At 52.6% G+C, this 18,126-nt stretch overlaps 1 protein-coding gene across 2 annotated transcripts in view; it reads left to right on the top strand.

Annotated features, from left to right (window-relative positions):
• SLC34A2 (solute carrier family 34 member 2) overlaps positions 1-17,062 on the top strand; it is a 36,398-nt gene extending 19,336 nt beyond the window's left edge. For both annotated transcript variants that reach the window (XM_077880652.1, XM_077880661.1), the window contains 12 exons: positions 1,799-1,913; positions 2,009-2,143; positions 3,124-3,252; positions 4,644-4,787; positions 6,077-6,188; positions 8,487-8,682; positions 9,407-9,502; positions 9,920-10,040; positions 11,239-11,406; positions 12,750-12,866; positions 12,960-13,084; positions 14,587-17,062. In XM_077880652.1, the coding sequence (XP_077736778.1) occupies positions 1,799-1,913; positions 2,009-2,143; positions 3,124-3,252; positions 4,644-4,787; positions 6,077-6,188; positions 8,487-8,682; positions 9,407-9,502; positions 9,920-10,040; positions 11,239-11,406; positions 12,750-12,866; positions 12,960-13,084; positions 14,587-15,216 (2,088 nt within the window). In that variant the 3' untranslated portion in view covers positions 15,217-17,062. The remainder of the gene's footprint in view (positions 1-1,798; positions 1,914-2,008; positions 2,144-3,123; positions 3,253-4,643; positions 4,788-6,076; positions 6,189-8,486; positions 8,683-9,406; positions 9,503-9,919; positions 10,041-11,238; positions 11,407-12,749; positions 12,867-12,959; positions 13,085-14,586) is intronic.
• The last annotated feature ends 1,064 nt before the right edge of the window (positions 17,063-18,126 follow it).

Raw genomic sequence — 18,126 nt, 5'->3', positions numbered from 1 at the left:
CGTACGAGGAACAGTGACAACACGCGTGTCCCTGGACCACCTTGCTTCGTGGGTCTGGGGTTGGGCGACATTCTTAAAAGAACTTGGAAATTTCATACAGAAGAAAAATAAGTCACCCCCAGTCCCGTCACCCTCTCTGAATCCCGTGGAACATTTCCAGATCCTATGAGAACATGCTGTGAGAAGAACTAAAAAGTAATTTCATTCAGTTTAGCTAAAGCATTTTCCTGGGTCTTTCTTTTTCCTCCTGATTCTTTATAATGTTTTTAATAGCGTGTTATTACACTGCATGCATGTACCCTGGTTAGGACAACGATTTCCTTATTTTCACTTTCCATCTCTTTGACAGTGTGGCGACGTCTTTTCGATCTGCATCACATTCTTTCAGTAACCCCCCATTTATTGGGCATTGCAAGTGCGCCAGGCGGAGCTGCAGACCCTTAGGATGTAGTGGTGAACAGGACCAAGCCTTTTTTTTTTTTTTATTTGTTTGTAGAACTTACATTTTGGTAGGCAGGAAGTAGATCTATTTAAGAAAAATAGGCCAGTCAGATAGACCCAGATTCTGGGAAAGTCTCTTCAAAGAAGCGATCAGAACAGGGTGGAGATGTACTTTGGGTTTTCTGGGAGAAAATATTCCTAGATTCTTAATTCCTGGAAGTGAAATGACAAGGTCAGAGATGGATCGTAAAACACTTTAGATACGTAGCCAGTGCTTCTCCAGCCGTGCTCATCTCACTGCATCTTCTCCAGCACAGCGTATTATTAAGAAATAATTTTTTTCGGCTGATTTGATGGCCGAAGCTCCCCGTTCTGATTTGCAGGGCTTGGGTTGTTACTGAGACCCCATTCTTGTTTTGTGGTGTTTTAGCCACTGGTTCTTCCTCTTCTGTGAATTGTTTGTGCCAGTCCTTTGTACTGCACTGTCTAACGTGTGTCATAGGACAAGGAGCCACAAGGAGTGGACTTCCAAGTGTGTCAGGAGCCACACTTCCTCTCCGTGTAAGCAAGAAAGGCTTTGTTGAGAAAATGGGTTATGAGGAAGCCTCTCAGAGGTTAGAAGGAATGCGATTCTGACAAAAGGTCGTTAATCCAGGCAGCATGGCAGAGAAATAATTGCCTGCTTCATGCCAGGCACTTTCTAGGTATCACCGTTGATCTCGTGGCCCTGCAAAGTATGCAGAACTAGCCACATTTTATAGATCGGGAGACATTTATGCCTTAAGCTCAGCGCTGTAAAAGGACGTGCCTCAACACACGCCCACTGATAAGTGGCACCACTGGGATTCGAACCAGCTCCTACGTGTCACGCTGCTCACCGAAGACACGGTGGCAGGTGGAACGTAGGTGAACATCTGCACCTACGGTCAGTCCCCTGGATGAGGCTGGGCGCAGATCTGGGGTCTAGACATAAAGAGCAGACGGGGCACCCATCGGCAGACCCGAGGACTTGGCTTCCCGTGAGCTGATGGAGATGGATGGGTTCGCGTCCCCTTTCTGATGAAAGGAGGAGGCTGAGAAGGGAGTCAGAGAAACTAAAGGGAGTTCAGCTGATTGGAGGCTAGAATGGGAAAATACTGTAAGACGTGGCTTGATGTAGTGACAGCCGTGGCCAGCAGTTGAGGGAGACCCAGACGTGGAAGTCTGGGGCTTCGGAGCCCACGCTCGCAAGGTACAGAAGCACAACACCCTTCGTCTCTCCCGAATCTCTGCAACCACTGGGAGCTCTTCTTCCTGTCAGAGCACCCAGAGTGCCTCCTTTTAGGGGATCCTTCTTTAAGCTCTTTTCCCTCCACAGACCATGGCTCCTTGGCCTGAGCTGGAAAATGCCCAGCCCAACCCCGATAAGTACACTGAGGGGTCCCCCGGTCTGCAGTCCACCACCCCCGTGAATGGCAAGGAGACCGCCAAGAGTAAGTGCCGCCCATCCTGCCCCAGCCTGGCTCCTGGGGGGCATCCCGGGAGACCCAGGCCTGACCCTTATCCCATCATGGCCTTGTTTGGGTAGGTGACACTGGGACCCCAGTGACCAAGATCGAACTTCAGCCGTCCTATTCCACTGTGGCACTGATAGAGGAGCCCACGGGAGTGGAAGACCCCTGGGACCTGCCCGAGCTTCGGGACACGGGGATCAAGTGGTCAGGTAAGAGTGGCAGGACGGATTGGGCTTGCTGTGTCCTCGATACTGTCTCCTTTGTGCTGTCCTCCTTTCGTTCTGATGCCCTGCACGCAGGTCCCTGGCTGGGGGGACCTCCCAGCAGGGTCCTGGAAGCTTCGAGTCCAAGCCCAGTGTGAGAACTGGGGGCTCTTTTGTTCTCATTCACCCAGTGCATGTGCCAGCATTGGGGTAATAGCCAGACCAGGCACGACACCCGTACGTGTGTGCCAACTGGGTCCCGGGAGTGGTGCTCCGGATGCAGCATGAGCAGATAAGGCTGCTGCTCCCAGAGCTCCAGGATGGGAGGGGGGCAGGGGGTGTCTCCTCACCTAAGTGTGGGCATCGGGGAAGGCTTCCAGAGGATAGACTATACAGCCAGAAGGGCTGGCCTGCAAGCAAATGCTGCATTTCTTTTCTGGGCGCAGGGCGTAGAGTCTGTCTGCTGAGAGGGAGGAGGTGAGAACCACTGTCAAAGTGAGCAGAGAAAATAGCATCCAGGGACACAGCATTCCAGGATAAGCGAGCGCCCGGGCCCTCCCCAAACGGAGGCTGTGATGGCTACCTTGCGGCCACATTCTAGAAAGTATTCTGTGCTGTTCAGAAAGTGCTCGGCAGAGCCATTATCTCTGACCCCACACTTAGCAGGTGCCAAGTGCCCTTAACTGCCTCACTCAGCAACACTGGTTCTGCTGAGCCTGGAGTCTGGTTTGCCTGTCAGTAGCCCAGACCCCCCCGAACCCCCCCTCCCCAGAGCCAATCCTTCAGAGACACTTGGCCACAGGCTTCAACTAAATGGACTATAGCGGGAATCGCTTTGAAAACTGCAGTCATGGATGCATCCCGGGCCTTGCCATACATAAGAGCTTACAGCCACCTGGATGAGGGGGCTGCGGGAGTGGGGAACTCTGGGCTCATTTCTGGGTTTCAGGCACTAACAGCCTTCTGTACCTTTCCCCCTACCCCAGAGAGAGACACCAAAGGGAAGATTCTCTGCGTCTTCCAAGGCATTGGGAAATTTATTTTGCTTCTGGGTTTTCTCTACTTCTTCGTGTGCTCCTTGGATGTCCTCAGCAGTGCCTTCCAGCTGGTTGGAGGTACGGAGGAGAGGGACAAAGATCTGGGGTGGGGGTATTTTTCGTGGTATTTGGTTCAGATGGTCACAACTCAGCCGGCCCTCTCCAGGTCTAGCCTCTTGGCCTGTTTTAGGACAGGAAGTCACCTCATGTCTTGGGAAGCCATGCCCCCATTTTACAGAAGAGAAAACTGAGGTCAGTAAAGGGGCCATGGCCGGCAGCCAGGGCTAGAGCCAGTTCCAGGCAGCCGGCCTCGTGTGTCTGTCCCCAGACTCTGGACAGGAAGTTGTTTGACAGCGGGACTTATCTAAGGGATCCCTACTGTCTTAAGCCCTCCCACCTAAAGAGATGAACGGATAGGAGTGCTCCCAGGCTCCAGCAACTGGAAATCGGGACTGGGCCTTTGCTGGAGAAGGACAAGGGTCCCAGCACTGGTGGATCTGTATCCTTAGCGGTTGTCTAACCATCTCCCAGGACTGAGCGTGGCTATGCAGTGTGGTGAGGAGGAGGGGGGTTCCTAGAGGTGAGACCAGCACCTGCTAGGTCACCTGTGTTCCTCTGACAGGTGACATCAATAGCCAGCGCTTTGAAAGCCTCCTGGGATCCTACACATTCCTTCCCAGAGCCCTTCCCCACTACGGGGAGCATCTGAGGCTAAAAGTGGTCATGCTGTCCAGCCTGGAGCTGGCGTAGGGGATCCAAACTCAGATCCCAGTGACATGAAAGACCATGGATTTCTCTACCTGCCCCTCCCCCTCCAGTATAGAAATTTCTTGAACTCTGTGACCTGGGATTATTGGGGGTGGGTGGCATTTGTAGGGGTGGGTGAGGGGCAGACTGACTTTCCAGGTGCCACTCCCGGTCCCCCCAGCAGGGGCTTTCACTCTGAGCCCCTGACTAGTGGCCTCTACCATCTGGGCCTCAGTCTTCAGTGAATGCGTTGGGGAATGGATTGACGGTCTCGGGCGTGTGGGGCCAGGCTGAGGCTGGACAATGGGCATTGGGTGAGGTGGAAAGAGAGAAGAATGGGAATATCCATTCCAAAGGGTAAATCTGAATGGGCAATATATCCAGAGACAGGAAATGGGGTCTCAGGGGACTCGCTGACCCCGTCTGGGCCAAGTAGAGTTGAGGCCAGGCTGGTGGTCAAGGAGGCTGGAGGAAGGGCTCGGGGCCAGAAGGAGTGGAGGAAGTATGGGAGGCTGTAGGGTGAAGGGCCGAGGGGGACAAGCGGTGGTGGGGGGCCATAGGGACCTAGGTCACAGAGGTGGAGACAGGAAACCAGGGCAGCGGAGTGGGGAGGCCATAGGTACCAGCTGGGCTGGAGGCTGGCCTCAATGTCCCCTCGCCAGCTGGCCACGGCTCGACATTATGATGTGTCTCATGCCCACCCAACTTTCTTTTTTTTCCAGGAAAGGTGGCCGGACAGTTCTTCAGCAACAACTCGATCATGTCCAACCCGGTGGCGGGGCTGGTGATTGGAGTGCTGGTGACGGTCCTGGTGCAGAGCTCCAGCACCTCGTCGAGCATCATCGTCAGCATGGTGGCCTCCTCACGTGAGTCCAGGCCCCTGTGGGCCCCGACACATTCCGGGCATTTCCCTGGCCAGCTGGGGAGCCTGGGACTGACTCTGACTGTGTCCAGGCTTGCCACCAGCATCTTCCTATCTGTGTGCCCCTGGTTCTGCTTTTACCCCGGGCAGGCTCCTGTGTCCATCCCTGTGGCAGAGTCTGAATCTAGACCTCGAGGCTTGAGGGCTCGGCTCTGAATTCTCTGGAACGGTGTTGTCCTGTCCAGCAGCCACTGGCCACATAGGGCTACTTAATTTTATTTAACCTTAATTTATTTTAATTTAAAATATAAAAATCGGTTGCTGGGTTGCCCTGAGTGTATCTTAGGGGACCGGTAGTCACATGTGGCCAGTGGCTGCCATAGTGGGCCGTGTAGACGAGAAACATTCCCGTCAGTGCTCGGTGATAAGAATAAAGACGTGTAATCACATCACACATGGGCTTTGGGACAACGGAGCTCGGGAAGCTGGCGTTCCAAACTTGAACCTGCTGATAGTTTGCTCTGGCTAAGTTGGGGCAGATGCTCTGAGGGGGGGCAATTTGAACAGGTTCATTTTCTGCCCAAACCAGTTTTTTTTTTTTTTTTTTTTTTTTTAAGCAAAATTAGCCAGAACTTTTCTGGGCTAACTTAGAAAAAGGCATTTTTCAAAATAACTTTACTTTCAGGGCACGTGGGTGGCTCAGTTGGTGTTAAGTATCCGACTCTTGATTTCGGCTCGGGTTATGATCTTGGGGTCGTGGCTTTGAGCCCCATGTCCTGAGTTCACCTTGTCTCTCTCCCTCTGCTCTCCACACCCCCGCCCCAACCCACTCAGGCAGTTTCCAAAATAAGTAAAATCTTTAAAAATCAAAAATGACTTTCATGTGTTAGAACATTGTGTTAGGAAAATAAATTTGCCATAATAAACAGACAAGTCCTTAAACATTGGTTCCTGTTCTCCCATAAGCCGGCCTTGCACCCGCCACAGGGAGGACAGAAATTTAGAGACGCGTTTGTAAACTGGGGTCCACAGAAGGGCTTCGTCACGGAGTCTGCGGATTCCCTGAAATTATGTGCTGGAAGTTATTTTTGGTACACGTGCCTATCTCTGTGATGAGCTGTCCTCACTGGCATCAGATTCCTAGCCGGGTGCCCACCCCAAAATGGTTAGGAAATGCTGCTTTGGCAATTAGCAGCTTGGCCGAGGTCGGCCCCCTTGGGCCCCCGTCGGGAGCGTGGCCAGGCCCCCTTCCTGAACTTGCTAAGTCACTCGCTTTCTCTTCACCACCTCCAGTGCTGACTGTGCGAGCCGCCATCCCCATCATCATGGGTGCCAACATCGGGACATCAATCACCAACACCATCGTGGCGCTCATGCAGGCGGGAGACCGCAATGAGTTCAGAAGGTAGGAGGCTCAGACTCGGCCTTCGCCGGCACGAGGCTCATGGGTGCAGGCCCGGTGGCCCTAACTACCTTGGACTACCAGTGGCAACATGCTGGTGGTTCCTGGAGCTCTCAGCAGTAGCCATGGGGGGTGGGGGGGAGCGAGTACAGCTCGGGGTCGGGGTGGCATACCTACCAGTTGATGCCACCCAGCTCCCCAGTCTGCGTAGCCAGGATACTTGGCCGTCACCACTGTTGCCCAAAAGACTAAACCCAATTCACCGACAGGGAAGTGCTTAGCCAGGTACCTGGCACACAATCAGAGCTCCCTAAATGCAAGCCCTAACTAGCAGCCTGCCTCCCGCGTGGCTGTTGTAGTTAAAACGAGGCCAGTTAGGATAGGATTTTACTATCCCGCTTAGTCAGAAATAATTATAACCTCCTCAAGCTTCCTCTTTGGGTGAGCTCAACCCCTGCCACCTTCCCTTTGTTCTTCACTCGCAGGCCAGTAAAAGGCAACATGTGGTTTACGTGGATGCTGGAGATCTGAAAATGGGGCAGGTTGAAACAGGCCAAGGGAACCTTTTCCTTCCAAAGGGTTAAAGTGAGAATGAGGCACATTCTCGGCCTGTCTTCTAACTGGTGGGCTTTTGCCGGAAGTTCATAAAAACAGAGGCAATTTGTCTGCGCCGCGCAGTCACCCACGGGTCGGGCAGAGAGCTGGCCGGGCGGTCCACAGATGTCATCCCTCTTCTGTTGGTTACCCGGCGGGTGGCCCAGGTCCTCAGGGCTGCTCATTCCTGCTCAGACACCGCTAACCTTCTGAAATGTCCCAAGGGTCGCAGGAGTGATACACATCATCCAGGGGGGTGGCTAATTATTTGATCTTCTCAAGAAGCTGAATAGACTTTTCTGTGCCCCGTTTCATCAGTATAGAAGCATAGAGAGGTTCAATAGCTTCACTAAGGGGCACGGCTGGACTCAGCCTAGGTTTTCTTCCAGATTGAGGGCTCTTTTCACTGCTACATCTGAAATATAAACTCGCCAACTAGAAGCGTGAGCTGTGAAAGCGCCTGCACACAGGCGTGTAATCGAACTAGGCCACCCCTCGTTTGGATTATTTAAATAGATTGCTTTCAGTAACGTCTTTGGAGACGTGCATTATTCTTTCCTGGAGGTTTGGAAATACTTCCTTCGGTTTCTCGAAAAGTAATGATTATATCCGACACCTATAAGGCTCTTAAAACATTTTGCCAAACTACTAAGAAATATTTACATCACTTGCCATCAGCTTATGAAGATGTCTTAAATCACCTGCTCTAGGAAGAATAAGTTACTTTTAAATTTATAAGCTGATGCGATAGGTAAAGATTTGTACTTACAAGTAAATTGTAAATAAATCTTTTACTCCTAGTGAAGTTAGAGCATTTCCCCCACAGGTTTATTAGCTTCTGTCCATGTCCCCTTTGGTTTTGGGTATTTTTTTGACATGCAGATATGTCTTTTTTTTTTTTTTTTAAGATTTTTATATTTGAAAGAGCTGGAGCAAGGGCGGGGGTGTAAGGGGCAGAGGCAGAGGAAAAAGCAGGTACCCAGCTAAGCAGGGAGCCCGACACGGGACTCGATCTCAGGACCCCGGGATTATGACCTGAGTCAAAGGCAGATGCTTCACCGACCGAGCCACCCAGGAAGCCTGGAGATCTTTCTTAAAGGAAAACTTTTTCATGGAGGAAAAAAGTCTGGAGTTTCTTAGTCTGGAGATAGAATGGAATTCAGGGGAACCTGCAGCCCTTCTCAGTCAGAAACTGTGGTGCATATCGGCCTTGTTCGATGTGCAAGCTGTTCAAAGGTTTCATCAGAGTCCCAAGATCTTGAAGTTAAGAGTTGAGGGCTTTGGATACCACCAAGGAAGGTGGTCTTCCATGTGCATGATTTGGAAGAGGTCCTGAGGCAGCACCTCCAAACAGTGGTCCCTGAGCCCATTACTGCAGCCACAACCTGCCTGCTTCCCTCTGTCCCAGCAGAGAACTGAATGCTGTCTGGCTGGGTGGGAAAGGCTCTGCTGGGCGGTGGGAGACAGGGTCCTGGCCCCAGCACCCAGGCAGGGGTCTTTTCCCCTATGCTTGCTGGCCCTCAGTTTCCTCATCAGCCAGCCAGATGAGGATATTGGTACCAGCCACTTGGGCATTGCTGTGAGCGTGTAGATGTGGATGTAGAGAGGTGACTTGCTGGCAGATGGTGCCATCAACAACCTGCCCGGACTGGGGCCCACTTGCTTGCTGACTCTTCTCAATGTTGGCTCCGGCTGGGGTTCTTATAGGGCTTTCGCTGGAGCTACTGTCCATGACTTCTTCAACTGGCTGTCCGTGTTGGTGCTCTTGCCCCTGGAGGCGGCCACCCATTACCTGGAGGTCCTCACCAACCTGGTGGTGGAGACCTTCAACTTCAAGAACGGAGAAGATGCCCCCGCCCTTCTGAAAGTTATCACCGATCCCTTCACGAAGCTCATAGTCCAGGTAGCCCGGCTCCCTTCAGAGAGGGAAGGAAGGAACTAACTGCCCCCCTGCCCCCTCCCACTCCTCCCAACCGGAGAGAGATGGTGGACAAGGATGAGGGCCTATAAACACTGCTTGCTCTCTGGTTGCCTCTGAGAAAGGCCAGAGGAGCCAAGACTTCAAGGGCACCTGCCCTTGAAGAGTAACCAGCCTTCTTCATTTCCTTGACTTTGCGTGTCATCTTTATTGGGGTGGGAGCGGAGTGGAGGGTGGCAAGTGCTTCTCAAGACTCAGGACTCTGGATGCTTGGGGCCACTTTATTCCCCCTACTGACCTCGGCACCCATGGGCTCACTGATAAAGGATTATCCTGCTCATACCCCCCTGCCCCCCAGGCTGATTGAACTATTATTGAAATAAATCTTAAAAGGTTTTGTGGCTGTTGCCTTGAAAAGTGGGTCAGCTTAGACCTTGCCCTTTATCACCTTACCGTCTGGGCTTTGCTGTCACCTGATGACCTTCTACTGTGTGCTTCCCAGCTACCAGCCCACTGTTTCTACAGCCATTCCCTTATTTCTCAAGCACCTGCTAATGTCTGGGTGCAGTGCTCCATCCTGGGAGCATAGACGGAGCAAGTCAGAACCCACTGGGCTTATGTTGTTGGAGCCCCTTCCATAGAACCTCCTATGTGTCTTTCCCACATCAGTGCTGAGACCTGCTGACCCTCTCCTGTCTGTCTTCCTCAGCTGGATAAGAAAGTCATCAATGAAATTGCAATGAATGATGAAGCAGCCAAAAACAAGAGTCTGATCAAGATTTGGTGCAAGACTTTTACCAACGTGGTAAGTTTCTAAGGATGTGGCTGGGTGGGCAGACTCTTGGATCTGTGGGTTCAGCAAAACCTTGAATTCAATGTGGGCAGATAAGAGGTCAGAGGAAGTAAAAATTGGCCCTGGGAATCCTTAGGGAAGCAAGTCTTTGAATGCTTGATGGACAGATAATGCAGTAGGACAGATTCCCTCTTGCCCCACCCGCACCTTGGAAAACATGTTATTCCTGGCTTGATATTTTCATGTCTCTTGGCTTATCTATGGCTCCCTGTGTTCCCATGAATGGAGGGACCCGTCGCAACAGTGCATCATATTTTAGAGACACATGCATTGACATGTGTCTCCTCCCTGCTGGCCACACTGCCTGCAGTCCCCACCAACAGGGAGATGGTGGACTCTCTATACCATGTGTCGATGTTTGTCTTCCAGACTCAAATGAATGTCACCGTTCCTTCGTCTGAGAACTGCACCTCCCCTAGTCTCTGTTGGTCGGACGGTACCTACACCTGGACTCTCAAGAATGTGACCTATACGGAGAACATTGCCAAGTGTGAGTGGAGCTCAGCAGAGCACCAGCCACTGGGCTGGGCTGTCGGGGTGGGGGTGAGGGGGTGCTGACGTTGTCCTTTATCACAAAGATGTGCTGGCCCGAAAAGACCACGGAAAGCCTCGTTAGGAGGGCAATGGGGCTCCCCAAGGCCAGTGTGAAATGCAGTTAGTGAAGGAAAGAAAGGCACGGAGATTCATTGAGCACCAACATCATACCAAGTAATGAACTGTGCACTTTCACAGCAGCGGGAACTAAGGTTTCGAGCCAGGTCTGGGGTCCCACCAGGAGGGGTGGAACCAGGATTTGAATCCCAACCCCTCTGGCAGGTCCATACTGCACTAGAGCTCATCTGCAGATTCCAGAGGGCTCCTTCTGTCTGCTTTGGTGTATCCCTTGGGCTCTAGGGAGATGCCAACCAGACCTGTAGGAGATGTAAGGCCCACACAGAACAGAACAAATACATTCAGCCCGAAGTCATGAGTCCCTGCTGTACGGGAGGCCCCCTTCCAAGCCCTGGAGCCACAGCACTGAACAAGGCAGTGAGCCTACATGATGCTCCGATTCTTTAAGAAGCTGGACTGTTGCCCTGGGAATCATGGGTCCAGACATCCTTAACTCTTCTAACCATGTGTGTGTCTCTGCTTCCCTTCATCCTCTCCACGCCGCCCATGTTAATTCTGAGCAGTAGATTCCAAGTGTGGCTCACCTCACAGCATCAATGAGTTTATCACCTCCCATGTTCAAGATGCTATACACCCATCAGTCAAACCCTAGAATCCTAGGGCCACACAGGACTTCTAAAAAAATGAGGCTTACAACTGGCAATAGCTCCTACTCTGACTTCCCCATCCTACCCCACTTGGCTCTTCAAGCTCTTCGAGGTATCAGTCGCTCTCAGGAGTAAAACACACCGTGAGACGTAGAGGTAGAAGAAAGGCCCCGACCAGCTCTGCAACTGGAAGGATTTTACTTCATGTTCTAGCCTCCTAAGGTCCCATTGGCCAGAACATGGCCTCGGGTTACAGTCAGCTGCAAAGGAGGCCGGGAAGTGTGGTCTTTGTTCTGGGGTGCCATATGTTGAGCCAACAACCCAGATTCTGTTACTGTAAAGCAGAAGGATGATGCTGGGGAATGAAGAACAATCGGTGGCCTCAGAGCCCCACTGGCCTCTAACAAGGGCTTTCCCTGGTCCTTTCAGGCCAGCACATCTTTGCAAATTCCACCCTTCCGGACCTTGCGGTTGGCATCATCCTGCTGTTGGCCTCCCTGCTGGTCCTCTGTGGCTGCCTTATTACAATCGTCAAGCTCCTAGGCTCCGTGCTCCGGGGACAAGTAGCTGTGGTCATCAAGAAGACAATCAACACAGGTAGGCACACCCTCACCCCAATTCTGGGCTTTCTAGGGCATGGCATCACTGGGGCCACCCCGGCGGTGGGGAGGTTCCTTTTAGATTTTCATCTAGCAATGGCCTCTGGAGTTTTTCTCTTGGATCTGATAAGCTGAAGATGTCCTTTGCCCTTGAGATCTTTTTTTGTGTCTTGGGTGGAGCCTGGGCACCAGTGTCTATCACATCTGAAAGGTCCTGAGAAAGAGCCAGCTCATATCCAGAGATCTATGAGATAGGCCTTCCTTCCTTCCTGGCAGGTTTCCCCATGCCCAGGTCTTTCGGGTCTGTCAGAATCCCTTAGAGAAAGGGTAACGGATGCCCTCTCTGCTCCCCACTTCCCTTCCACTCTTGGGAAGAAAACATGGTTCTAGATAACCCATCACCATCTTGAGGCAGCCAACACAACCCCAGTGGCCAGGAGAAGCCCCTGATGCTTATGGCATCCTGGCCAAGCCAAGGATGTCGCCTCCCCATGAAACCTTCATGAAACAGGGCCAGGAATATCTACCTCTGAGGGCTGTCCCCAAGGTTGTCATGTGGCTGAGCTGGGTGACTGTGGGGACCTGCTGGGTGTGCAGGGCCTGATCCCGTGTGGGTGTTGCCGAGAACTCAGCGTGTAGGACTTCCAAGCTGCTGCCCTTTGCTTCCGTGTCCCTTCAGAAAGGTGGAGGATTTACGGCATTGGGAGAGCACCGTGAGTGCTCCGTGGGAGGAAGGTGCTTAATTGGGTGGTGTCCTAGTTCTGATTCTATAACAAATTATCGGAGGCTGGCAACACTTGTCACAGTCCTGGGGGCTGGGAAGTCTGGCATTGGGGTGCCAGCATGGTCAGGCTCTGAGGTCCCACTTGCTGATGTACAGATTGCCGCCTCCTTGCTGTGTCCTCACATGGAATGAGTAGGTCTCTCTCCTGTAAGGGCACTAGGCCAGTCAGGAGGATTCCACCCTCATGAACCAATTACCTCGCAAAGGCTCTACTTCCTAATACAATCACATGGGGTTAGCATTTCAACATGGGAATTGAGAGGAGACGCTTAGTCCGCGACATGTGTGTTCAGCATCTCTACTTCCGAATTCAGTGAATGCGTGTATTGGTCCGTGGTTCCACCATCTGAACATGCAAGGTGAAAGGATTCTAAAAATCCAATTTGTAATTTATGACTATTGTGTGGGGTGGGGAGGCTTCTATACAACCTGACCCTCTAGCCCAGCCCATACTGCACCCCTCCCCACCCCGGTCCTCTGGAGGGGCGAGCTAGGCCTCCAACCCAGCCCTTCCTTAGAAAGCCTGTGACAGATCTCCTTTCCTTTCTGTCTCCTAGACTTTCCCTTTCCCTTTGCCTGGGTGACTGGCTACCTGGCCATCCTTGTGGGGGCAGGCATGACCTTCATTGTGCAGAGCAGCTCCGTGTTCACATCCGCTATGACCCCACTGATCGGTGAGTTTCTCTCTGGCTACCCTGTCTAGTTGCTGTCACCACCTCCCATCATCCCTCGGGGCTGATACTATAGTTTTTGTATTTTTCTGCCAGGTATTGGTGTGATCACCATTGAGAGAGCATATCCACTCACGCTGGGCTCCAACATCGGCACCACCACCACCGCCATCCTGGCCGCCTTGGCCAGCCCAGGCAATACTCTGAGGAGCTCCCTGCAGGTTAGGAAAGGCTGCGTGGGCGGGAGCCCAGGGGGGTGGGGGGACAGCCCCATTTGTGGTCTTAGAAGCAGATGGTTTGGAACAAGAGCCAAGTTTTCTCTATCTTCAAAACTGTGAGGCCACCATCACTGGTGGTTGTTTAAACAGAGGTGGGGGGCGGCCACTACACCACTTCTCATCTCCTCACCCCCCACTTGGGGAACACTATTTGGATTTTGGGAGGTCACTTGTGCTCTGGGCTTAGAATTTAGAATTCTAAATTCAGGGCAGGTCCCCTGCCCTACCCGGATCAACCAGGTTACTTGGGCAAGAAGATCTTTGGCATTTGAACTCCGTCCTGGGTTTACACACTAAGCGACTTTAGACAGGTAACCTAACCTTTGAGCATCAATTCTCTCTGCAACCCGGGAGCCTTATCTCATTAGGATTATTCCAAGGATCTGATGAGACTCAGCCTAAAGCCATGCTCTCTGAGAGATATACGAGTGTAGAATAGAAATTTGAGCCACCCATGTCATTTGAAATCTTTCCTAGCCATGTTTTCAAAAAGTAAAACACGATCAATCTTAATAATGTATTTGATCTAACTCATTATCATTTGAACGTGTAATTGATTTAAAAATTGGCGAGATGTCTCACCTTTTTTTTTTTTTTTGGACGAAGTCTTTGAAATCTGGTGTGCATCGTGCGCTTGCAGCACACTTGAGGCCAGCCACACCTCCAGCACTCAGTTGCCACATGTGGCCAGTGGCTGGCGACCAGACAGGCTGGTCCAAAGCCCGTAGTGTGATGCCTGGCACCTGGTGGGCCCAAGGAAGTGGCAAAGTGCGTGGCCTCTGGAGCCAAGGCTGCTGGGGTTGGAATCCCACCTCCGCCATCTCCTGCGTGTGCAGGGAAGGAGCCTCACCTCTTCCTCAGTTGGCTCGACCACCACCAACATCAAACGAGGATAATGATGGTCTGGCAGCTCTGAGGGTATTTTTTGGAGGATTGAGGTACTCGTTGCATGTGCTTCCAACAGCTGCCTCAGCCTAGTGGGTGCTAAGATGAGCTGCTGCTGCCGTTATTTGTACCAAGTGCAGCCCTCTCCCTGGCCTCCCTTGGATGGGGCCGTGGGGACCCCCAGCTACCTAGCAAGCCTCTTCTTGGGCCCCACCAACTGGGTCAAGCCCTAGGTTTCTAGGGTTTTGAGATTGATCATTGTGAATTTCAAACTCCTGAAGGACTCCAGGGGGCCTGGGCTGTGGTTCATCTGGTCACCTCCATCGGCGTCCACCCACCTGCACTCGTCTGCACCCACCTGCACTCGTCTGCACCCACCTGCACCCACCTGCACCCACCTGCACCCACCTGCACACACCTGCACCCATGCACACACAGCAAGTTCCTGGGAAGGCCCAGCGGGCCCTTGGCGCTGCCCCAGAGGCCTTGTGATGCCCCTGCCGTCACCCCGGCCTCACCAGGCACCAGACCCGCTCACCCCCACTCCCCTTGCATTTCAGATTGCGCTGTGCCACTTCTTCTTCAACATCTCGGGCATCCTGCTGTGGTACCCCATCCCGTTCACCCGCCTGCCCATCCGCCTGGCCAAGGGCCTGGGCATGCTCTCGGCCGAATACCGCTGGTTCGCCGTCTTCTACCTCGTCTTCGTTTTCTTCCTGACCCCGATGGCCGTGTTCGGCCTGTCGCTGGCCGGCTGGCCGGTGCTGGTGGGCGTGGGTGCGCCCGTGGTCGCGGTGGCCCTGCTGCTGGGGCTGCTGGGCGTCCTGCAGTCCCGCTGCCCTCGCATCCTGCCCCGGAAGCTGCGGGACTGGGGCTTCCTGCCCCTGTGGCTGCGCTCCCTCAAGCCCTGGGACGACCTCATCTCCCTGCTGGCCGGCTGCTGCCAGAACCGCTGCTGCCTGTGCTGCCGCCTGTGCTGCCGCACCTGCTGCCTGCTGTGTGGCTGTCCTCCGTGCTGCCGCTGCAGCGGGTGCTGCCGCAGCCAAGACGACGACGAGGGGGCGCCGCCTGGCAAGGGCCCCGAGGCCTTTGACAACGTGGCCCTGAGCGTGGAGGCCCAGGAGGGGTCCCCTCAGCCTCCAGTGGACGACCCGGACTCCAAGGTCATGTCAGGCAGCACGGCCTTGTAGGGCGCCCCCCACCCCACGGCGGGAGGGAGCAGGGCCCCGAATCCCACCTCTGCCTGGTAGAGATCCTTCCCTCCTGAGAAAGGGTCAACCGCTCACCCATCACCCTGGGCCTGCGCCGTGGCGTCAGCTCAGCCTGGGCTCCAGCCTTCCTGTGGCAGGAGTGGGCACAGGGACCCTGAGAGAGCACGAGACACCGTGGCTACAGGTGATCCCGCCGCCCACCCCTGCCACAGTGGGGTTGCTCCACAGGACCCATTTGCTAGACCCCAATCATCTTCCAGAGAAATGCCCCGAGGGGATGGATTTATGGAAGGTTCTCTAAGATGCCCACATTAAGTGTGTGTGTTAGGGGTCTAGAGCTCAGGCACCTTTTCCCAAAGACTTGCTTCCTCCAAGAGCACAGTCCTTGCCCCAGACCAGACCCATTCCAGAGAAAGAGTGTGATTGTTTGGAGACTTGGTGAGGACTACTGGGGTGGGCCTTGCCCTCTTCCCAGATCTCCCCAAACCCCTGTTCGGTGTCCTCACCCCGGCAGGTGTAGCTCATCAAAGCGTCCCTGCTGTGCCCAAGTTTTCAGGGTGGGAGCCACATCTGAGCTACCAAGAGAGGTTCAGAGGGCACTTCGGCTCACCTCTGGGGTCTGTTTTATCAGAGAGGCGAGTGGTCCTGTTCCCGAGCAGGGCCCATGGCGGGTGAGAGCTGGGCATGGGGAGCAGTGGGAGGGGGAGATGGTTTATCTGCTGAAGGGGCCGAGGGCTCTTCATTTGGCTACTTTAGAAGCCAGTGGACCGCTGTGTCTAGAGCCCAGTGCTGCTCTCTCGTCAGATAAAATCATCCTTGTTGGGTCTTTTAGAATAAGATAAGCAGCCCCTGTGGGTCCCCTCAACTGCTGCCACTTTGAACCCCAGGAAAGATGTGAGCATGGAGGAATTGTACCTTGTCTCCGCCTCCTCACTCTGCAAGATCAATGTCCGGGTTGGCTTTTTTGATGGGCAGCTTGCATTCATCCAGCCAAGCCAGAAACCCTTTCCAAACATTCTCGCACATTCCCATAGGATTTCCTGCCCTTCTCTCCATGCCTGCGGAGATCCAAACTTTCCAAGGGCAGAACCCAGGGCATGACCGAACGGCCCATAGGATGGTGGTCACCAGGTAGCAGGAGGGGTCCGTGTGTGGCCGTGGGTCCAAGGACTGTGCTCCTTCTTGCCTCAGATACCTTCTCTGTGCCTTCTCCAGCCGCCTGTAGTATTTGCACCTCCTCCCTCCACTGCTCCCGCACCCTGAACAATCCCAGTCTGCCCCGGAGAGGGAGGGGGCTTCAACTGAGTTTGGGGGGGTCGGGAGGGGGTTCAGTGCAGCCGCACTCCAAGGCCCTGCTCTCCCCCATCCTGGCTTATCCTTCATCTTAGCAGGTTGGGATACCAAACTGAGCCCTCCGCTGACCCTTACCCCGTGTAGATACCAATTCCCCAACAGAGCCATTTATACTCTATTTATAGCCGCACGTCTGTACAGCATTTTTCATAAGTTATATGGTAAATAGGAGTGTGATTTGTGTTTTATAGTGCTCTCATTTGGAAATGAGGCCGGGTTCTACTATGAAATATAAAGAAAGCATCTTTGTATATTTTGTAATACCGCCCTTTAAATGTGCCTCTAGCCGCACCCATGCCACACACCCTGTAAATATGTAAGTTAAGCCTTGGCAGGGCTGTGGCCCTCTTTGCACACTGATTGTTTTTTAAAAAAATTGGATCCTTCTAACTGCGTTGATTGTATTTTTTTTTTTTTTTTTTTTTACTGGTTGTGGGAAGGGAGAAATAAAAAAAGGCAATCAAACCCCAAAGGAGTGTGTAGCTTTCAATTACAGGGAAATCGGGGCTTCGTGGATCTGTTTCCTGAAAACGTGGGGTCTCTTTTCTCAATTAACATCACGACCTACCTCTCCATCACCAGGGCCAGCTGTGTAATTTGTGGGGACCCTTGTTCAGGAAGCACAGTGAAAGGGACATAATAGGCACTAAATACAAACCTTTTCTTCAGGGCTTTTAAAATGTTGTGGAGTGCTATCCTAAGTAAGATTTGAGTTTAAATTATTGGCATAAATTTCATGGTTCATCTTTATATTGTGCGATGCCAATTTTAATGTAAACATAAGAGTTTCTAACTCACACGTGGGATGGCCGAAATTACATGACTCTTTTTGTAGCTCCTACATGTATTTTGTTCCTGCCAGAATAGCAGGGATTTTGCATAAAGCTCAGTTTTTATTTCTCTTCTTGACATCCGCACGTTCTGTCAATAGCATCCCTTACTGATGAGTTAGGAGGCAGTGAAAAGAAGCACAAGGGGCTGACGCTTCTGTGTCATCATTCCAGCCTAAGTGAGTGGCAAACACGAGTGAAAAGGAGTAAGATAGGGCTCCTCCATAATTTCTTTTGTTGTGTTCGAAGAAAGTTCTGGTTCAAATGGGAAGCATGTCCTCCTGGGGCTGTCAATACCCCCAGTATACTCGGTTGCAGACATAACACACTTGTACTTGGCCTTGAGTCTTGCCGCCTTTAGGCTCGCTGTGGGTCTACTTGAATTCTGTACTCATGGGGCTTTGCCAGTGCTCTGCGTGAGTGGGGTGGCAAGGGGCTGTGGGCATGGGTATTACCCATTCTGCTCACATACATGCTCCATTGCCCCACTGGACTTCACTAACAAGACAAAGTTAAAAGATTGAGATTTTCAGGACCGTGGTGGCAGAGCATTTCAGCCAAGGATGAGCTACTTTTCTGTTGGGTTCTGTTGGGTTCTGTTGGGTTCTGTGTGAGCGTGCCATCACACAGGAAACTGGCCGTACCCACCACCCCAGGCCAGTCCCAGGGTTAGGGAAGAGTTGATTCATTTTATTTTATTTTTAAG

This window comes from Canis aureus, chromosome 2 (assembly GCF_053574225.1).
Source record: "Canis aureus isolate CA01 chromosome 2, VMU_Caureus_v.1.0, whole genome shotgun sequence".
In the NCBI taxonomy this organism is placed as follows: domain Eukaryota; kingdom Metazoa; phylum Chordata; class Mammalia; order Carnivora; family Canidae; genus Canis; species Canis aureus.
Note: the sequence above shows the minus strand (reverse complement) of the source record. Positions and strands in the feature narration are given on the sequence as shown.